Source organism: Phasianus colchicus, chromosome 4 (assembly GCF_987193195.1).
Source record: "Phasianus colchicus chromosome 4, bPhaCol1.hap1.1, whole genome shotgun sequence".
Taxonomy (NCBI): domain Eukaryota; kingdom Metazoa; phylum Chordata; class Aves; order Galliformes; family Phasianidae; genus Phasianus; species Phasianus colchicus.
The window spans coordinates 2017827-2039026 of NC_143439.1; the positions used below are offsets into that span (position 1 = coordinate 2017827).

The window sequence follows — 21200 nt, forward strand, 5'->3', positions numbered from 1 at the left end:
AACCTGAATCTTCCCTCTCTCAACTTAAAACTATTTCCCCTTGTTCTGCTGTTATATATCCTTTTAAAAAGTTGAATCCTTCTTGTGCTGGGGACAGTGAGCAGAAGTCTTCTGTGCATTGAAAGGAATGAAAGTAGTGAGAGTCACATTTATTTTGTTTCACATTTTATTGTCTGGGAACAGGCAAACTCACCTAATCAATTATTTTGTAGATTTCTAAAGTTACAATCAGAACCAACTCTTACTGTATTTCTTTTCTACTGTAGATGTGTAATGCTTTATGATATATTCAATTCAGTTTTTTTGCATATACCAGACTCAGCCTGAGGAATTATCTGTACCCCAGGCCTGGACGCAGTGCTGCAGATGGGGCCTCACAAGAGCTCAGAAGAGGGGGACAATCACCTCCCTCTCCCTGCTGGCCACCCCTTTTTTCATGCAGCCCAGCACACAGTTGGCCTTCTGGGCTGCAAGCGCACACTGCTGGCTCATGTCCAGCTTCTCGTCCAACCCCAAGTCCTTCTCCACAGGGCTGCTCTCAAGGAGTTATTCTCCCAGTCTATATAAATAGCTGGTATTGCCCTAACCCAAGTGCAGAACCTTGCACTTGGCCTTGTTGAACCTCATTAGGTTTTCAGAAGCCCACTTCTCCATCCTGTCCAGGTTGGAGAAGTAGGCTTCTGGATGGCTTCCCTTCCCTCCAACGTATCGACTGCACCGCTCAGCTTGGTGTCATCTGCAAACTTGCTGAGGGTGCACTCGATGCCACCATCTGTGTCACTGATGAAGATGCTGAAGAGCACCGGTCCCAAGACCAACCCCTGAGGGACACCGCTTGTGACCGGCCTCCACCCTGACACAGAACCATTGATCACAGCCCTTTGGCTGCGTTGAGCCAACCAGTTCTTAATCCATCCAACAGTCCATCCTTCAAATCCACACCTCTCCAATTTAGAGAGAAGGATGTGCTGAGGGACCTTGTCAAAGGCTTTGCAGATGTCCAGGAAGAAGAAATCCACTGCCCCTCCCTTGTCCACTGAAGCCGTCACTCCATCATAGAAGGCCACCAGATTGGTCAGGCAAGATCTGCCCTTGGTGAAGCCATGCTGGCTGTCTCAGATCATCTCTTTATCTCGTCTGTGCCTTAACACAGCTTCTAGGAGGATGTGCTCCATGATCTTTCCAGGCACAGAGGTGAAGCTCACCAGCCTGTAGTTCCCCAGATCTTCTATCCTTCTCAAAACTGGGAGCAATGTTTCCCTTTTTCCAGTCATTGGAACTTCACCGGACAGCCATGATTTTCCAAATACGATGGAGAGCGGCTCTGCAACCACACCAGCCGTCTCTCTCAGAACCCTAGGATGGATATCATCCGGCCTCATGGACTTATACATGTTCAGTGTCATGAGGAGGACTCAGACTTGTTCCACTGTTACAGTGGGACAGAAACCACTCCCCACACCCTCACCTAGAGGCTCAGGGTCCTGGCAGACACAGGAAGCCTGACCACTTGTGAAGACTGAGGCAAAGCACTCATTGAGTACCTCAGCTTTTTCTATGTCTGAAGAAGCCAGCTCCCCATTACCTTTCATCAAAGGGGCAACATTCTCCTTGGCCTGTCTCTTCCTGCCTACGAAGAACCCCCTCTTGTTATTTTCCACATCCTTCACCAAGTTCAGCTGCCTTGGCTTTCTTAATTCTATCTCTACGCACACAGACAACAGCCCTGTACTCCTCCCAGGCTACACAACCCTGTTTCCACATCCTGTACATTTCCCTCTTTTCCCTCAGTTTAAGCTGCAGGTCCTTGCACAGCCACATCGGTCGCCTGCCTCCCCTGCTCAACTTCTTCTGCTGGGGGATGGAGAGCCGTTGTGCTCTCAGAAAGGTGCTTTTAAAGAGCTGCCAGCTCTGCTCTGTACCCATGCCCTTAAGGACAGTTTTCCAGGGGATTCCATTCAGCAATTCCTTGAGCAGCCTGAATTTTGCTGTCCTGAAGCACAGATCCTGACTCTGCTTATTGCCATACATGCATTCTTCAAGATCACAAACTCCACCATATCATGGTTACCACAGCCCCGGCTGCCTCCAATCTTAACCTCTATAATGCTCTCCTCTGCATTAGTGAGCACCAGGTGCAGTAAGGCTTCACCTCGGGACAGTCAATCTAATACACGGACTAGCAATTTGAATCATCCAACTTCACTTTTCCCTGCTACTGCACAATTTGTTACAATTACCATCCCAAATAGAGAGGAGTCAGCGCAGCAGCTGCAAGAACAGCGAGGACGATTTGAGACTCACCTGCTGCACTGTTTTCAGGCACGCTTGCTTCATACAGGCTATGGCTGAACAAAATCTCCTCCTCTTGTTCTTTTGTAAAGATAATGACCAGAGTCATTGCTGTTCGAGGTGAGGTACCTTGATCTGAAGCCATCACTAGCAGCCGTGTACTGAAGTCTTCAGAAGACAAGGGCTCCTGAAGAACGATGTCACCCGTCTCTGAGTCAATCTCAAATAAAGTTTCTGCTGCCAACAAACTAAAAACAATAGCTCCATTTGGCCCCAGATCCACATCCTCTGCTCTCACAGTGGCTACCGTCTCATTCACTGTGGTTTCAACAGGCACGAAGGCCCTGATGGGGCTCTGCAGAAACACCGGATTGTTGTCGTTGACATCATCGATGTGCACCACAATGCTGGCAGCACTGCTTCTTGGCAAATGGGAGCTACAGTCGCTCGCCACAGCCCTAAGCGTATACTGGGACTTCACCTCCCTGTCCAGCACCCTTGTAGTAACTATGGAGCCTGTTACACTGTTAATGGCAAACGCTCCAAAAGTGTCTCCAATGAGTGAGTATGTAACTTCACCATTCGGGCCGTCGTCTCTGTCAGAAGCAAAGAGGTCCAGGATGGCTGTGCCTTCCTCTAGGTCTTCTCTCACAGAGATGTGATACTGGTTCTTTTCAAACAGTGGGCTGTGGTCATTTTCATCCAGGACTGTTATGTACAGCAGTGCAGTGGAACTCCTTGGTGGACTGCCTAGGTCATGGCACTCAATTACAAGAGTAAAATTGCTGACATCTTCTCTGTCTAAGGTACGAGTGACCAACAGTTTTCCAGAAGTATTGTTTAGTGTGAAGTATTCTCCAACGTTTCCACCTTTCAAACACAAAAAAACAACTGCGTTTGGAAAAATAATCTCTTATGACTATCACAATGTTTATTACAATATCATGATCCAATTGCAAAGGCAGCTGGTGTGCTCGTGTATCCTTTTTCATATTTTATTCCTCTTATAAGAATTTCATATAAATCAGCAGGTGGCAACTACAGTAAATAGAGAACATCATATCAATTTACAGAACAGCTATATTGACAGATATGTGTCTTTTTCCCAAAGTTGCACACTTTATAAAGTCTCCTGTAACTATGCTGCATCACAAGATGACCTCTTTCAACCTTAGCTACAAGTTCCAGAAACCTATAAAGCACTGCTGACAATAGCAATTAGTTGCTCTTTGCTCTATTCTACAAATCTGTTTCTTGGAAATGAATAGTTGCACTTCAATATCTTGATTTTGGGGAAAAGAAAAGAGAAAGTAAATATGAAGCAGTTGACAGAAGAAAAGTCAGCATTTTCAGTTGCAGTGAATGGCATACATACTTTATAACATGTAGAAAGACCAATAATGGCAAATAAATTTAAAATTGTAAAAGATCATGAAGTTAAAACCAAGAAAACAAAGAAATTCTTCACTGTTTCTTCAAAGAAAAATTTGTCAGCTGGTACCACAGTAGCTACCTGCTGTTTGAGCTAATGTTGGGAGCCACAAACCAAAGTAAGCATAGCATACTTGTATTTGTGCAAAGATTTTAAAAGAGGCTTTGAACAGCTGTGAAGCTTACACGGACATAGCAGACCTGGGGAGAGTTTGGCAATACGAAAACCAAGTATTACTTTAATTGGTGAGTGAAAGCTCTCACAAAATAAAATTAAAAAGTTAAAATTTGATTAGTTCTTGTACTTACTAAAAGAGTATATTTATGTTCACAGCTTCCACAACTATAATGAAAGGGATAAAATTACGCATTTGTGATGAAGGCCTTCTTCCAGGATTTGGTAGCTTTTGTTTTTCTCTTCTGTACCATTTCAAATTCAGAGAGCAGACTTAAAGTTTGCTTGGAAAAGGCTTATTAATACTGACAAAGGGGTAAAAGAGTATTTTCCCCATTAAGCACATAAAAAAAACACGTGAACAAGACAGTATATAGGAACACTAGCCTAAAACCTGGACACTGTTGTTTATATGCCTCCTGATCTAACAATAACGACAAGATATAACTTACCACTTATTTTGTATCTTAGAGCTCCGTTATTGCCAGCATCCATGTCTGCAGCCCTGGCAACGTAAACTGCTGAAGGCTGTTGATTCTCTGGAATACAAATCTCAAAGACAGGAAAGAAAAACTTGGGAGAGCTATCATTTTCATCCAGCACTTTGCAGATAACTGTTGCTGTGCTTGATAGAGATGGAGTTCCACCATCTCGAACCAAAACTAAGATTTAAAAACATAAAGCAAATATTATAGAAGTATACTACTCCTTAGCAATAGCAGAATAGTCATTATTTTTGCTATAAATAAAGCACATACTTCCCTGTTCCTGAATATATTAGCACTTCCATGTAACCCAGACTAAGTCTGATAGTAATGCCACAACCATTCTCACCTCCCATTGCACAAGCAGTCATAGCTACTTCATGCTGTTACCTTTAATACTGTAAACCTCCTGGGTTTCCCTGTCCAGTGACACAGTTGTTAACAACTCTCCACTGTCCAAATTTATCCTGAATTTCTCATATCCAGGTCCTGGTAGGATATCATACTGAAGCAAGGAATGTTGTCCTAAAAAGGAAAACAGAAGTGGTAATAAAACAGTCACTCTCATTACATGCCCTCTTTCCCCCCCACCTCCTAGGAAATGGATTAGAAATGAAATTATTATTCTCAGTGCAGTGAGTAACTGCTTCTTCATTAACACAAGAGATTAAAATTTAAAACTGGATCTTCCAAATCCTCGTCCTGCTACTGGATTGTGTATAAGTTTTCCAGGCATTCCAAAGACCTCAGCAGCATTTTGCAGGACCCAAGGCAAGTTACCAAACAAGCTGATGTATCATGAACTCAGACCACGGAATCCACACATTTGTCTTATGCTCTCCCTCAGGTAATAAATTATTTCTCAACAGGACATCAGGCAGTGCACCAGGCTGCTCTGGCTTTGGTTTTCCTCTTATTTCACTCAGAGCCAGTACAAGCATCTCTGTAAAGTATGACATTGAATAGCATTTCTCTGAATAAACATTCAGAGAAAACATCCAATTTTTGACACATCCACAAGTTCCAGGTAATATTGAGCTGGCAGAGGCCTAAGTCCCGTCAAAACTCACAGGGTTGACACTGACTTGTCTTCAACTCAAAAGCCTACTTGGTGGGCACTTCCACTGCACATCTCAGGCCTTTTAGACTGTTTAAGCTTGCAGACAAACCCTGAAATGATACCGTTGGTCTTTAAGAAGTCTTGTAGGGTTTTTAGTAGGGTTTAGTAGGTTTTAGTAAGGTTTAGTAGGATTTTTAACTTAAAGATTTTCCCTCTTTCAATGTTTTTCTGAGTGTCATTTTCAATCAGTTCCTAATTAGATCCACCATTTGTATACGATACTTGAATATTATTCTTCCTGTCCTTCTCTAGGAATCATAGCACAGAATCATAGAGTGGCTTGGGCTGGAAGGGACCTCAAGGATCATCAAGCTTCCAGCCACTAGAATATGCACTAGATCAGATTGCCCAGGGCCCATCCAACCTCCAAGGATGGGGTATCCACAAACTCTCTGGGCAACCTGTTCCAGCACCTGACCACTATCTCAGTAAAAAATTCCCCCTTGACGTGTAATCTAAATCTCCCTTCCTTTAGTTTAAAACCATTCCCCCTTGGTCCTATCATTATCTAGAGTAGTAGGATAGTAGAACAGTAGGATAAAACTGTACAGGACTTCACAAGTCATGCTTCCAAAGCTGCCTCAGCTGAACGAGAAATGGGATTCCACATTCCTAATAGTTATGACCATAAAATAAGCTCTCATATTTCTTCTATTCTTCAACACCCTTTAGAGGAAAATACTGTGCCCTCTCTATTATTGAGATCTTCAATGAGTTTAATCCCACATTCTACATGAAGAGCGACTACTACTCCACCTTGTACAATCATGCTCATTTATTTCCTTTTTTTCTTTTAACTAAGTTTCATTCAGTCATGCTGTGTTTTTTCATCCATCACAATCTTTTGGTAATGTAAGAACAGTGTACTTGGAAAACTACAGTGTTCTTAGTAATACTAAACTTAGTCAGAGTTAACACTACATTCTGTTCTCAACTAGAATAGCAGAAAATAAGACAATCTAAGCTGGAGTTGATGGAGAAACAGTTCTGCAAGAGAAGAAACAGAGTCTACGGTTTAAATGTCCATGACTGCCTTTGTTTGCTTTTGAATAGTTTTGCTGAATAGTTAACAAAGCTAATGACATTTGATTGAAAGAATTATTACTGTAAATGCATTTTCATCTAAACCAATTCAAGCAAGGGACTTATTCATGAAAACACACAGACACAAGAATTAGAGAAATCTTTCCAGCTTTCCAGAAAGCAGGGTGATTTCATGGTGCTCCTGTTGTAATGTGCAGGTACAAGTCAGCGGTACAAGATGATTTATGTGTAAAAAATCAGTAGAGGCACAAATTTTAGCAGTGATTTCCAAGAAAGACCTTTTGAAGTAAAATCAAGCTTAAAGCCTGGAGCAAATACAGAGCAGATGACAGATGTTGCTCTTCCCCTCCTAGATAATCCATGAAATAAGAAAACAAATAAAACATAAGGCTGATAATGGCTGTGATTGTCAGTAAGAATGATTCCTCCCTGTGGTCAGTTAGGGAACATTTAAGGTGAAAAAAATAATAAAGGGAAGAAAGTCCTCTACTGAGACTACGCAAATATTCCTGGGATTTGAACTGCAACTTAAACAGCAAATAAAAATGATATAAAAAATAGGAAGTGAAAAATCAAGGCCACAACGAGGAGTCTTCTACTCAAAAAGTAATAAAAATGAGTTGTGTTCGTATGACTACCATATAAATCTCATTTTCTTACATTATGAGCATCACTTTCAGTATTTGGAACAATTCTGCAACATACATATGACACTGGGCCAAAAATTGAAAATGTGACAAAAAGCCCCAGCAGAAGGGCTCTGGTTACTGGAAAACATATAAATTAAAACAATAATAATTAAACAAAGAGACAAAATTAACCAGGAAGGAACCATGAGAAACAATGCTGCTCCAGCCTAACCTGTCTATACCAGCAGATGCACACTGGCCAGCCACGTGTCACCCAGCAGACCTGAAGTGCCTTTCCTCTCCACTCAGCCAAGCCAGTAGTGCTCCCTCCTACTAAAGGCTTAAAATTGCATCTCCTGCTGTACTTCCCATAAAATGCACAATACAAAATAACAATAAATTTAATAGAGAGAGGGATGCCATCAGAAGAAAAAGGAATTCAAGAATTCAAGATAGCTATTTCTTTTCTATGTTATGTATCAATTTTTTACATCAAATATTAACTTTGTTTTTATAGGATGGGCCAAAAAGAAAATGGATGGAAGAATGAAGGAGACAGAGGTAGACAGTAATGCTGCTCAGCTATCATGAAGATTTTCATATATATGACTACTGACTCCTTCCTAACTCTCAGATACTTCACATACTTGTGGGGAAATGGCTCTTCCATATATCTCACATCAGCCTTTTGTAATCAGTATGCTCTGCTTTAAAATGGGACATCTTACTAGAGACAGAAGACCATTTCACTAACAGGATTTTTTTTTTTTTTTTGATAGCACAATCTTAAACAATTGTAAAGATGTGCAGAAAGCGAACCCAAATCATTTGCAGAGCAGAGACAACTTTTGGGTCAAATGCAGCAATATCCGAGAGTTTAAAATCTCTCCTCATTTTTTATTTTAATGCAGATCACAGGTTCAGTGCAACTGCTTCAGGTTACATCAACTGCATATACCATGCTTTGCATTACTGAAGGCACAATGATCTCCAGACCCAATCTGTAAATCCTGTGCATTTCAGATATTACAAAAGTTGAAGAACTGGAGGGAGTTTTTTGTTGGTTAGCGAAGATTCTCACGTTTCATCATTATCTGTGAGCATATTAACCATTCTTTTTATTCATTTACTTTCTGTATGTTTGAAAAAGCATGTATGTGAAACCATATTTGAAATCCAGGACGGTATTCAAAATTGCTTCACAGCTCAAGTGCCTGGAAATTCTTGGATGACAGTGCCCCTCTCTGGTCAGAAGACATTAGTGCATGTTTGCTGTTATGAAACTGGGATTTGAACTTCTGAGGTAATTTAAAACTAGTAAAAACTCATTGAGAGAAACAGAAGTGTCTAAATATTGACTCTAATGGAGATTACTACTCTTTTCTGAATTAGAACCAGAATCCTCTGTTTTCATCTGGAGTGCGTTGACCTACCCCACATTGCCCATGCACTCAAGTTATACTGAATATATTAATTAGGGCTGAGGCTAGCCAAGTGCATAAGTCAGAATATCTCCAAGCCCTGAATGAATGTTGAGAATATGAACTAACAGCCATGTTTTGGAACTCAAACGCAGACATTACCCTGGGAAAAGCATGACGTTTCTACATACAAGCACAGAGCAAAGTAAGATTTGATCAGTCTACAATGTCCACAATAGCAAAAAGGTTGAAAATACCTGCATCTCTATCCACAGCTTCCACTCTTACGACCAGCTCCCCTGGATCCCGGTTTTCATAAACTGCAGTCTCATAAAGCTGCTGCAGAAATATTGGGCTCTCATCGTTCACATCAAGAACGAGGATGGTTAGAACCTGTGTTGCGGAGAGAGCTGGACTGCCATCATCAAGAGCCATGACCGTCAGACTGTAGTGCTCCTGAGCCTCGCGGTCCAGGAGCTGGGCTGTACTTAGGAGTCCTGTTATAAAGAATGGAAACAGTGAAGAAGCCTCAGCACCAGGTTAGGATCTCGATTGCTCCTTTGCTCACACTAAAGTACATTCTTGCCACTGCTGCAAGGCTTCCAGACGTTGGAGTAATTCCTGTGAGAGTAGCCCAGAAATGTTCATTTTGACAAGAGGGGTAATTGGGATTCATGAAACATTCAAATGAGGTTCAAAGAGAGAAATATTTTACTTAACTCTGGGCTTTGCATTATACTTAACTTCATATATCTTCATAGTTGTTGGTTTTTTGCACATCAGTTCTCCGATTAGCAACTCCACAAAGCAATGTCAGCTGTATCACATTATGGATTTAAAATCAGAATAAGAATCTGAAAATACTGTAACTGTTACAGTGAAATTCTTATTTCTGTGGAAATGGAATAACAGCCACAGAACTCATTCAGGAACCAGGAAACTTCAGAAGGCTGTAGAAAAAAATTTGACAGCACTTTGAGCACCTACAAAATGCATTCTATCTGCGGTGTGCACTCCTTCATTCCTTTGATCTTGATTTTGCCTTTCCTCACATCTACAGGTGGCACTGTATACATATATACAAGCTTTAAGTATGCACTGTGTAAAAAATCAGTGTGAAGCATTCCACTGCACACATTTTCCCCAGTAAAGCACTGGAAGGCATTTCTGTACAACACAGTCAGAGTGTCATGCAGAAATTGCTAAGTCTCACTAAGCTTTCAGCACTGCCACACTTGTATGGTGCTTGATACTCTGGGTGGAGTGGAGTGTCATTGTCATTCATTATTTTGTTATTGCACTGTATGCATTCCCAAATATTGCCATGATAAGAACAGTATAAGAACAAGAGAGTTACAGTACCTGTGATTTCATCCAATATAAATGATCCGTTTTCATTGCCTGAAATTAAGTGATACATAACATGTCCATTTCTTCCCTCATCAGGATCCTTTGCAGTTATATGGTGCACAAGGAGGCCCACGTCGGCATCCTCCATGACATAGCAAAGAGGTGAAGATATAAAGCTGGGACTGTTGTCATTGACATCCAGAATAACAATTTTTGCAGTCAGAGAATCACGTCTGCGATCAGCCACATTTATTGTCTGGTCTGTTGCAGATACTGTAAGGATCACAGAGTGAGTAATCTCCCTGTCCAGTGGGGATGCTGCGACCAAGGTACCATGCAAAGGGTGAACAACAAATGGATTTTCAGCGATGCTACTCATTTCCAGGGAATACTGTATTTTGCTGTTTGGAGAACTGCCGTCTCCGTCTTTTGCATTGAATGTGTAAACCAGAGTGCCAACAGGTACATTTTCCTCTATGCCAATCACTATGAAGTCATCTTGAAAATGTGGAGAATGATCATTCAGATCTTCTACATCAATACTGAGGAAGACAGTATTATTCTGTGGGGGATTATTATTGTAATCCTTTATAATAACTTGCAAAAAGATGTGTGAAGATGTTTCATAGTCAAGTTCCTTGTAGAGAAAAAGGTCTCCTGTCCAACTGTCTACTTCAAAATAAACATCATCGTCATCTTCAGAGACACTAAAACACAGTTTCCTATTAGTTGTCAGGTGATTACCAGGCAACTTTACAGAAGTGAATACTTGTGCAGGTTTAAAATTTTCAGGTATGACAAAGTGCTTGAAATCTTGAGAGAAGACAGATCTCCCTGTGGGAAGTGGGATTACCTGTAACAAAAACACGACAACTGACATATTTTCCCAATGTATCAGAGGCAGTGTAATGATAATTATTTTCCTTGACAATTTAATTATTCATCACTTCTGAATATGTTATTATACGTATGTTATTATTATATATGTTATTATATGTACTAGGTATGCCTTGAAGACAGAAAACAAACTTGACATGCTACAACAACGTTCAAACAGTACTTAACCAGATGCTCCATAATTCTTTTCTTCATTCCCATACCACAAAAAGGAAGAGGAAGAGGAAGCGGAAGAGGAAGCGGAAGAGGAGAAGGAAAAGGAAAAGGAAAAGGAAACGGAAACGGAAACGGAAAAGGAAAAGGAAAAGGAAAAGGAAAAGGAAAAGGAAAAGGAAAAGGAAAAGGAAAAGGAAAAGGAAAAGGAAAAGGAAAAGGAAAAGGAAAAGGAAAAGGAAAAGGAAAAGGAAAGAGGGACAAGACTGTCTGGTACCCACTGAACCACAGGCATCCAAATACAGGAACTCTAAACACTGCTAGTAGATATTTTTCTTCTCTTTTCCAGTGTTTGTAATGGCTTCCTACTAATGCATAAACACCTTCCGTTCATAAGGCAACTCATAATACTGCTCTGTATTCAAAACAAAAATGAGTTTGCCCTCTCATTTCCTCACTCAAGAGAAAAACAAAGTAAAGAAAACTATAAAACAACAATATTTAGTTCCAAATTTTTCCTATCTTCAGATTATTTCCCTAGATTCCCCCAAAACTGTTAAACTGCTTTTTAATTTTTATTTTTATAAAGAAAATAAGTACGCAGCATCATTTTTCCTATCTGTACAATATCAAGAAGTACCTGGATCTCAACAACAGCCTGTCCTTGAAGGGAAGGCTTCCCCTGGTCCCTGGCTGTGACCATCATTCTGTAGCTTGATCTCTCAGCATATGACAGAGGACGGGTTGCTCTCAACTCCCCGCTGACAGCATCGATCTGGAAGTATCCTATATCTTCTTCTATATGGGAAAAATGGGTATCAGTTACTGCAGACCTCATCAACTCACCATATACCTCCATCGTAACTAATGAGTAAGAAGGAGCAGGACACAAAGGAAAGGGAACCTGCTACAATCACTTGGATTTCTCAGACTCATCTGGCTCAGCTCCTTGAGTAAGTAATTACTATAGCCAGCTTAACCTATACCAAAGCAACTGCTTGTTTTTGTGTTGATGCTGCTCATATTAGTGATGAGCATCAGGAGAACAGCAGACACCCCAGGACCACTACTTCTATCTCCAGTGCCAGTTGGGAAGCAGGGACAGGGAGAAAATTAAGACTTGGTCTCTGAAGAGCAATGAAGGGTCAAACAGGTAATGCTAAATACACTACCACAAGCTAAAAAAAAGACTCCCCTGTCCTTAAGACAACACAACCACAGCAATGCAGCCTTCCCTGCCTCTGCTCCCAGCACAGACACAACTGGGGATGACCAGCATCTTACACTGGTTCCAGAGCAATGCATAAATAGTGGGAATTAGGCTTTTATCTGCCACCAAGGACTGGCTGTATGTTCTAATTGAACATCCTATTGTATTTATTCCAGTTGCAAGGAAAAAAATCTACGATGGAAGAGTAACTAGCTCTTTGTGAATTCTCCATTTTCAAGGAACACAACTGAAATCAGTCTCCAATTTTTTTAGTAAAATTGGAAAATATCTATTACGTCGTATACATTACCAGAAACTGAGGAAATCAAAGTTGTCATAACTCCTTCTCCCTTAAAATACTATGCAAACAATTTTGGTGTATTAATTTTTAATAAAGTGTGCTGGCAGGTTAAACAAAGTAATGTAGAACTGCTGCTATTCTAATAAGCAACTGTGGTAAAAATAAACTCAATGCATAAGGACTAAGGAAAACACCCATAAGGAACCATACTTCCATAGGCACCTAAGAGAGCATGAAGCTGTTGATGTTCTCCAAATCTGCACATGCAAATTAATTACCTGGTAGTGTAACACAGTAACATAGTAGTGTTCATTTGAATATACATTTTTATTTGTCTGTAACGGCAAAATACTTGCACCTGTAGAATATGATCAAATGTTGAGCAGGCAGGTTAGAAAACAGAGTTCTGACAACCAACACATCGCTTTTCTCAACACTGTTTTGTTATTTTTAGCAACTCCATGTTTTTAATGCTCCACGAGTCCCTTCTGGGTTCCTCTCACAGGCAGAAACACAACAAACAGATTGACAAAGGGAAACAATATGTAGAGACGATTATACTGAATGAGACAGGTCCACATTTTGCATTTTTTGGTGACAGCTTCAAAATACTAATGCTGCTATATTAATATTCTCGTACATTCTGGTTTAGGTCCCAACAATGTGTCTCCATGCACAGATAGGCTATTTTGTTCTGTGTAACAGGAAGCAGTTAAGAAAAACAGCAAAAATAGGAAAAAAGAATAGAATGTGAATGCCATTCAAATATTTTTAACATATTGCTAAAACTGACATAATTGATAGAGAAAGCTAACAGTTACTGAAGACATCCTGTGACTCTAGACACTGCTTAAGTGGCTAAGGACCAATAATTGCTTGCTTCTTCATTTGAAGTAACAGAGTGTATAGTTAACGTCAACTGAAATAGGCATCAGTCAACACAGCTTCTGGAGGTTCAAGTTCATTAGAAACTGAAAGGTAAGGTTCAGGATTTATATTTTTTAGTAAAATAAGAGTGATGATCCCAAATCCTCAACATTCTTCAGAATATCTCAAGCTGGAAGGAACTGATACAGATCATCAGGACCATTTAGATGACCAGAAAAGGAACATCCTTTAGACACTGTCACTCCACTAAAATTCAAGTATTGCATGAAATCATCAGTTTTGTACATTTTCCTGGAGACAGAAGTAACAAGGAAGTCTGATAATTTTAATTTACTCATGAATAATTTCAAAGGGGAGACGATTGATCCCAAGTCAGAAACATATGGCACATACTAAGAAAAAAGACAAATCAATTATAAATATTTTGCCCAAGATAGTTGAAGGCAAATGTGAATGTTAGCTTGCTCTCTTTCTAAGTACACTCCGAATTCTCCTCTTTTTTCTTTTGTGAGTTCAAAGTGAAGAATAAGGGAAAAAAGTGGGTACTGTGTCTGATACTTAGAGCATGCCAATCATAGCTTTAGAAGCTCACACTCCCTGCACTTCCAGAAACCTTTTCTCAACTTTTCTCTCCATAAATCACCTCAATGAGGCAACTGCTGCCTTCATCACATGGTCAGGTTTTAATGTATCTGCAGAAAGCTTAAGGATTACTTGTTTGGGTTTTCTTGAAAGAGGGAGGGATATTTTGAAGGAAACACTGAAGGCTGAAACTCATCCCCCTGCCATATTTTCATTTTTCACTTTATAGACTTTTTCCTCATATAATTTACCAGCATCTGGTAGCCCTCCTGCATGTCTTAATCTCTTGTTTTTATCTTTATCTACAGTTGTTTTTCTCTAATATCCAGTTTTCCAGTTAACGCCATGTCTACGTTTAGCAAATATGGCCATAAACTACATCACAGTTCTTCAAGTTATAGTACTGAACAACACCTCTGAACTAGAAAATACTATTTTAAGTATAAAGTAGGTAAGAACTTCACCATGTCACAGAAGAGCAGATGTCAAAGGCTGTAAGCCAACCAAAACCAAAAACAAAAATTAGCATCAGAGAAGTTCAGCTGTTTCTGTTTTTGTTTACCAGGAACATATCTACTTGTAAGAGGGGTCTTTTAAGTGGGTTGGGTTTTTTTGTTTTGTTTTGTTTTTGTGGTGGTGGGTTTGTTTTTTTTTGTTGGTTTGTAGCTTCTCTTTTTACCCTTTTGTCCTTTCTAGACTTTCATTTTCAAGACCAGACCTATTTTGTGTTGCTAGTCTTTTTTACAATTGGAATTCCTTCTCACTCCCCTCTGCAGCTCTACAGAAGGATTTTCTTATGAAAATCCAATGTGCTGCTTAAAGGAGGGAATACAGACAGATGTGCAGAGGTGGTGACCCCTGAAGAACGCTAATACAAGGCTAACAAAATGATACAGCAAAACTAAAACCCACTTAGCTTAATTGTTTGCTCAGATTTTCTGCTGATCCTTCTGATTCCTGCCTCAGTCTGTCATAAACCATTCTTCTAGCAGGAGAATCTTCTTTGGTCTTGGGAAAGGGAGATCATCTTTCCTTTACTATGTTAAGACAACTGACTGAAGCACTGAATTGCTCAGCACAAGATCATGGTCCTAATCCCCTGTGAGTGCTGTTCAGACGCCCTCTGTCTGGCCACACAGACACCCAAATCCCTGAGAACATGCGGTAGAGGGGAGAGAAGGAAGCTGTCTGCACCTACAGACATACTTAAGGCATAGAATGGTCCTCTTTCATATTTATATGGGCAGCACTTTTCTAACAGACAAAACAGACAAAACAGACTTGAAATTCTGTATGCATGCAAACATCTCTAACACGTTGATTATTTCAATGTATCTTTGCTTAGGAATTTCACTTTAGATTCTTACCAGGTTCTGTTGAATACAGTACTGTGCCATTGTTCCCAGAATCAAAGTCCTTTGCAAAGACAGAGGTGATGAGCATTCCCGATGGCTGCCCTTCCAAAACCTGTCATCAAGCAGTTGATAAATTAATTTGCAAGCATAAATGGATAACTGTGAGCCTCAAAAGAAATTCCTTCCCTGAGCACAAGCACATACTGCTGCTGTATTTTCCATCTCAATAATGTGTACAATCAGCACAAATAGCATTTCAGAAAATGTTAAAGTAATACAGTTCTAACGATCACAGAACCAAAGAATGGTTTGGGTTGGAAGGGAGCATCAAGCTCTGCCCCCTCTGCCATGGGCAGGGTTGCCAACCACTAAATCAGGCTACCCAGGGATCATCCAATGTAGTCTTGAAAATCTCCTATTATGGTCCGCATATATTACTAATCTAAAAATATATATGAATTAATATAGCAGACTCAGAGTTCGGAAACTGGAAAAGACTACTACACACATAAACAAAATTATACATATATCCTTTGTGCATAACAGTCTACATATTTTGCTTTTTTTTTTTCATTTTTTAAATTTTATTTGTTTAAAAATTTTGAAGGTCCTGAATATACCTGGCTAAAAAAAAATTTGCAAAAAAAAAATAAAATAAAATCAGACCAGTAGCTGCTCCCTCATCAATTAATTAACCTTAACTGAATCTCAGTTAGGTCAGGCATTGCAGGCAATGCACTGGACTGAAAGACGTGTGCTGCGGTAGCTGTTTCACTCAGCAGTGCACAGGTACCAGCCCAGCTCTCTGCTACGCAGAACAAAACCTCCTGTATAGTTTGAGCTCTTACCACAGGGTGGTGCTCACAACAAACCCTAGAAACCTGCAGCACAGGCTGCTACAGACCTTGATGCTTAGCTCTTTTCCAGGTGCAATCTGAGGGAAGATAGGTTTATTATCGTTGACGTCCATCACTGAGATGTACACAGTTGCTGTGACATTAAGTGGTGGTGACCCATGATCAGTCACTAGTACAGTCAGCTGGTGGTGTGCTTGTTTTTCACGGTCTAAGGCAACCCAGTTTATAACTTCACCTGATGGATATGGAAAATGAGGGAGAAAGGGAATTACATATTATTGTATGCTAGCACTAATCTTATGACATGTAGTAATCATTTGTCTTTTGATATATCTTGTTGCTGACACTAAAATCCCAGGTTTGTGAATTCAACTCCATACAAATGTTATGTCAAAGTATGCACTTGTACTTTAGTGATATATTACATTCTTCACTGTACTTTGGATTCCCCTGAGCAAAGACATAAAGCAGCACAAAGCAACACACTGACCTTCTAAACAAATCCAACTGGGATTTTCTTCATCAAATTTCAGGACAGATAAATCAGTGAGCACAGGATTTTAACTGCTGATAAATGGCCTTTATATGCCCATGGGTTAGGCCACTCTGAACACAACATCTGTACATTGATCAGGAAGCCTTATGTCTCCTATACATTCTGGTAAACCCAGTAAATAAATCTGACGCAATCTCCTCTCCATCTGCTCACCCATACTCAATATAGCTGAAGATTTGTGGTTGACCAAAGCCCTTCACACAGATAACAGAGGTACTTTTAAAATTTCCATTCCTTTAGGGTGGGTTGCTTTCCAAAAGCAATATTAGGCAGATTATAAATCATAAAAATGCTACCTGTGTTGGAATTCATCTTGAAATACTTTTCATCAGACAGGAGGAAATATGAAAGTTGTCCATTTCTTCCCGAGTCTTTGTCAACAGCTGTGACAGTGCCAATCACACCCCTGGGGATTGCATTTTCCTCCATTTTGAAGAAGTAGCTCTCATGCATAAACACAGGGGAATTATCATTTTCATCCAGGACATTTACTATTACTGATGCACTTGCATTCCGCATGAAGTTTTCCTCCTCTGAGGTGCTGACCAGGGCTCTAAAACTAAGAATCTGTGCACATTCATAGTTCAGATGTTTCCGAAGATAAATATAGCCAGTATCAGACCTGATTCCAAATGCAGCAGAATCTGTGCTAGACTCTATGGAATATGTCAGCCTGGAACTAACATGGTGCGGATCAAATAAGGAGGCTTGAACCTGAAGGATAAGGGAACCTGGAGACGTAGCTTCACTGATTTCTACGTGGTACACTAACTTCTGGAAAACCAAAGTGGGGCCCATCCTCTGCTCTTCAACAGTCACTGTCAACAACAGCAAAGAACTCAGAGGAGGACTTCCATGGTCTTCAGCTGCTATGTACAGAGTATATTCTTGCTGTTTATCCTCAAACACCATTCTGATGAGGTTTACCACTCCAAGACCTGAATCGATACTAAATGCGTCTGTCTGATTGCTGGTAAGACTGTATTTGATTGCCCCGTTGAGGCTGCTGTCTTTATCTTCTGCATGAGCAATGTACACAGCAGTGCCAGGAGGCTGTGTGCGTGAAATAATTACCGTATCAGATCTGGTAAGAAATACTGGAGGGTTGTCATTAACATCTATCACAGATATATTGACGTGGGCGCTGCTGTAAACAGGAGACTTTCCCAACTGTGACTGAATGGTGAGCGTGAAAACAGACTGGGTTTCATGGTCAAGCTCTTTCTTGATGCGAATGATACCAAACTGGGAGTGAATATAGAATCTTCCTTGTGGATCACCAGAGGAAATTCTGTATGAAACCACTTCTAAAGAATCTATAAATAAAAATAATGAAAGTTAAAAAGAATAATACTAGTAGAGTGATAGCATGAAGGCTGTTGAGAACTGTGAAGAATGCATGCTATTCAATTCAATGGAATAGGTGTAAGCTACACAGAATTTGACTTGGGTTTTTTATGCTTCCTAGTTCCTGTCCCCAGAGCCCTTCAATAAGATATATACAGCATAAGGTTCATCTGAGTGTATTTATTCTGTCTACTTGTGCACTGTTTGCTTTTCTTCTCTGGTATGATAAACCTAGTGAAAAACTGTATAATAGCCTCTTGTTTTTCCCTAATCTGAACTGCAGAAAAATGCTCTATAAATTAGTCTTAAGGGAATCACTTCACTACACACAGTCATTCACTGCAGCAGGGAATGAGACAGGTAGCAGACCCCTGCAAGAAGGGTATTTTACTGACATTACTGATCATGGATGACCACTGCTTCAACCTGAGGAAGCCAGATGCTGTCTAAAGCAAGAGCTATGTAAAGGCTTACTGCCAAGGCTGCTCTGCAGGTGCTACTTCTCTGGGGACAGTGGTCAATATACTGTCCCTTCCAAGGAGAAGAAAATGGAGGGACACGACTAATCACAAATTCCTGAGACTTCTCTCTCTGCCGCACTTCACTTGCAGGTTCATCACTAAGCCACTATATGGACACATGGCTCCCAGTGCTCTGCGTAAGAACCAAACATACACGGTTCTCAGGACAGGGTATTTTATGACAACGGCTTGGCAAAAGTTAACCCATTTCCCTCTAAAAGTGACTATACAAAACAAATAGCTTAACCATAGGTGTTTATTGGGCCTTAAAAATACATATCTAAACTTCACCATTTGATTTGGAAAAAAAAAAATATTTTTTGTGGCAGCGCATCTTACAGATTCTCTGGTAATTCAGAATGCTCTCCACTCATGAGTGTTGCTCTCAGATATTCTTTCATGGCAAATGTTTTAACACAAGCCACAATCAACCAGACCCTTATACTTTCACAGCGACTCCCCATCTCCACATTTACAATTACACAAATCCCTCTGGAAAATACAGCACCTGCTTGCATGCAAAATTTGTATTAGAAAACTAAGGTTTCTTTAAACCATACTGCAAAGCAAGTAAGTAAATAAAAGTTAAAAAATGGGGGCAGTTGCCATTCCCAGTGGGCCACCAAAGAAAATCTCCATCTGATCTACAGGGCATCCCAAAATAGCACCAGTTGTTTTAAACACCAGCAGTAAATACTATTTGATGCTCAACAGAACTAGTAAGTCATCTGAAAATTTCAATAAATATTATCTGTAGACATTTCCCACTGATGGCCACAACTGTAAGAGAGAATCATCTCTGAACACACAACTCACCTGGAGGCTCTCTGGCCTTTACAGCTCCAACCAGGCTGTCTTCAGGTGCATCTTCGGGTACAGAAAAAGCATACTGGGATCTCTCAAACATGGCAGGGGCCAAAGTGGTCTGAAGGATGTGCACCGTGACAGCCGCATTGGTGGCTGAGGAAAGTCCACCCCCATCCTGTGCAGAAACTACCAGAAGCACCATAGGATGTGCCAGGTGACTGAAAGCGGAGATCAGGTAAATAATTCCTGAAAGTGTACAGAAGTAAAGGAATAATGAAATAAGTTCAGGATTCTCTTCTCCAAATCTAGCAGGCTGTCACAATGGCTTCAGCATTCCTCTGGCTCTAAGAAAGAGTGACGGACAATGTTGAAAAAAGCTTTTCAGGACTTTGAGACACAACCAAGAAAAAATGTCCGAAAGTAGTGCCTATGTACATGCTTTACCACTTTCCAATCACTAGGCATGCAGCGTTCCCTTTTAAGGGCCAAAGGGCCAAATTTTCTCAAATTATAGAGTCTTCTACCATGCACAAAGCCACTCACAGTAAGCTCTGTGTCACAACACAGCATTCCTGTTATAGAAACAAATTTGGCTAGATCTCAGAACCTCACTGAGCTAGTGGGGTTGTCGGGAGCTTTCAGCAATGTTGGGAAAAGGACATTTTCACCAGTATTAACATTTAAGAATCTTGAAGTGAGTTAGAGGAAAAAAAGATGTTACAAGAAGGAATTTATCTTTGCAAACAGTAAAAATTAACTTTATTTCCAACAAAATTTGCAGACGATTAATTCAATACCCCACTGAAAATATCCACCCAGAGGGGAGTTGAAGCCCCCAGATACAAATCTTAGGAGCATTGGGCTCTGTGGAAATTATCTGGAAAGCAATCACCCGCTGTCTGATTACAAGTTTATATTAAAATATCATCTACTGCCATCAATTATATTTCATCTAGAAACAAAAATGCAATTCTCTGTCCAGAAATACAGCACTTTGGATGTACTTTCCTTAAGATAAACACATTTTCATCCACTAACTCTGGTGAAGGAGAGACTAGCTGTCTCCAAATACATTTTCTTCATGCTACTAAAATAAGTCTTTATGAACTTCAGATAATTCTGCCTGATTTTCAGTTACTCTGTATATTGCTACAGAAATCCACATCTACACCAGCACCTAAAGATTATTAGATAGAAAGAATGCACGTGGCAGGAATCTTGTCCCATCTTCTGCAATGAAAGCTTGTCTAAACTTCAAAGAAAGCTTTACTTGAGCAAAGACATCTCAGGAGTGAGAACTGCATCCAAAATGTAGCTCTCTACTTTTAAGCTCTGAGCTACATTTGTAGCTTCCTGGCTCTCAAGACAGGTTTAGTAAGGATGATGTTAGGCACGTAAGTCAGTCACTGAATGGTCCTATTTGTCAGACAGGGTAAAAATTAGGAGAATCAGTGCATGATTCCACTACAGCATATCTTCTGAAAATTCGGCATGAAGCCATGCAATGCACTTTTAAGCAGAATAACAGAAAATGTATAAAAATCCTTATAAATATTGAAATGTGCATGTTTTACGCTTTCCAGGTACTGTCAGGACATTATAATAATAAGCTGTGCCCTGACATGCTTAAAATGCCTTCCAAACACCTTCATGATCAAGGAAGAACGCCTTCTATCAACAACAAAAGACAGCTATTCCAGTGTGACAAACCACAGTAAAACCTCAAAGATATAGGTGGATTCAAAATTCATTATCAATCCGGTTCCTATATCCAATAAC

At 40.2% G+C, this 21200-nt stretch overlaps 1 protein-coding gene across 1 annotated transcript in view; it reads right to left on the reverse strand.

The window, feature by feature from the left end:
• The window catches only part of DCHS2 (dachsous cadherin-related 2), a 95703-nt gene that overhangs the window by 23038 nt on the left and 51465 nt on the right, over nt 1-21200 (reverse strand). Inside the window, 10 exon segments of the mRNA XM_090140049.1 lie at nt 2305-3162; nt 4351-4560; nt 4774-4908; nt 8855-9094; nt 9960-10800; nt 11638-11795; nt 15346-15445; nt 16238-16425; nt 17043-18062; nt 19431-19667. Coding sequence (XP_089996175.1) covers nt 2305-3162; nt 4351-4560; nt 4774-4908; nt 8855-9094; nt 9960-10800; nt 11638-11795; nt 15346-15445; nt 16238-16425; nt 17043-18062; nt 19431-19667 — 3987 coding nt within the window.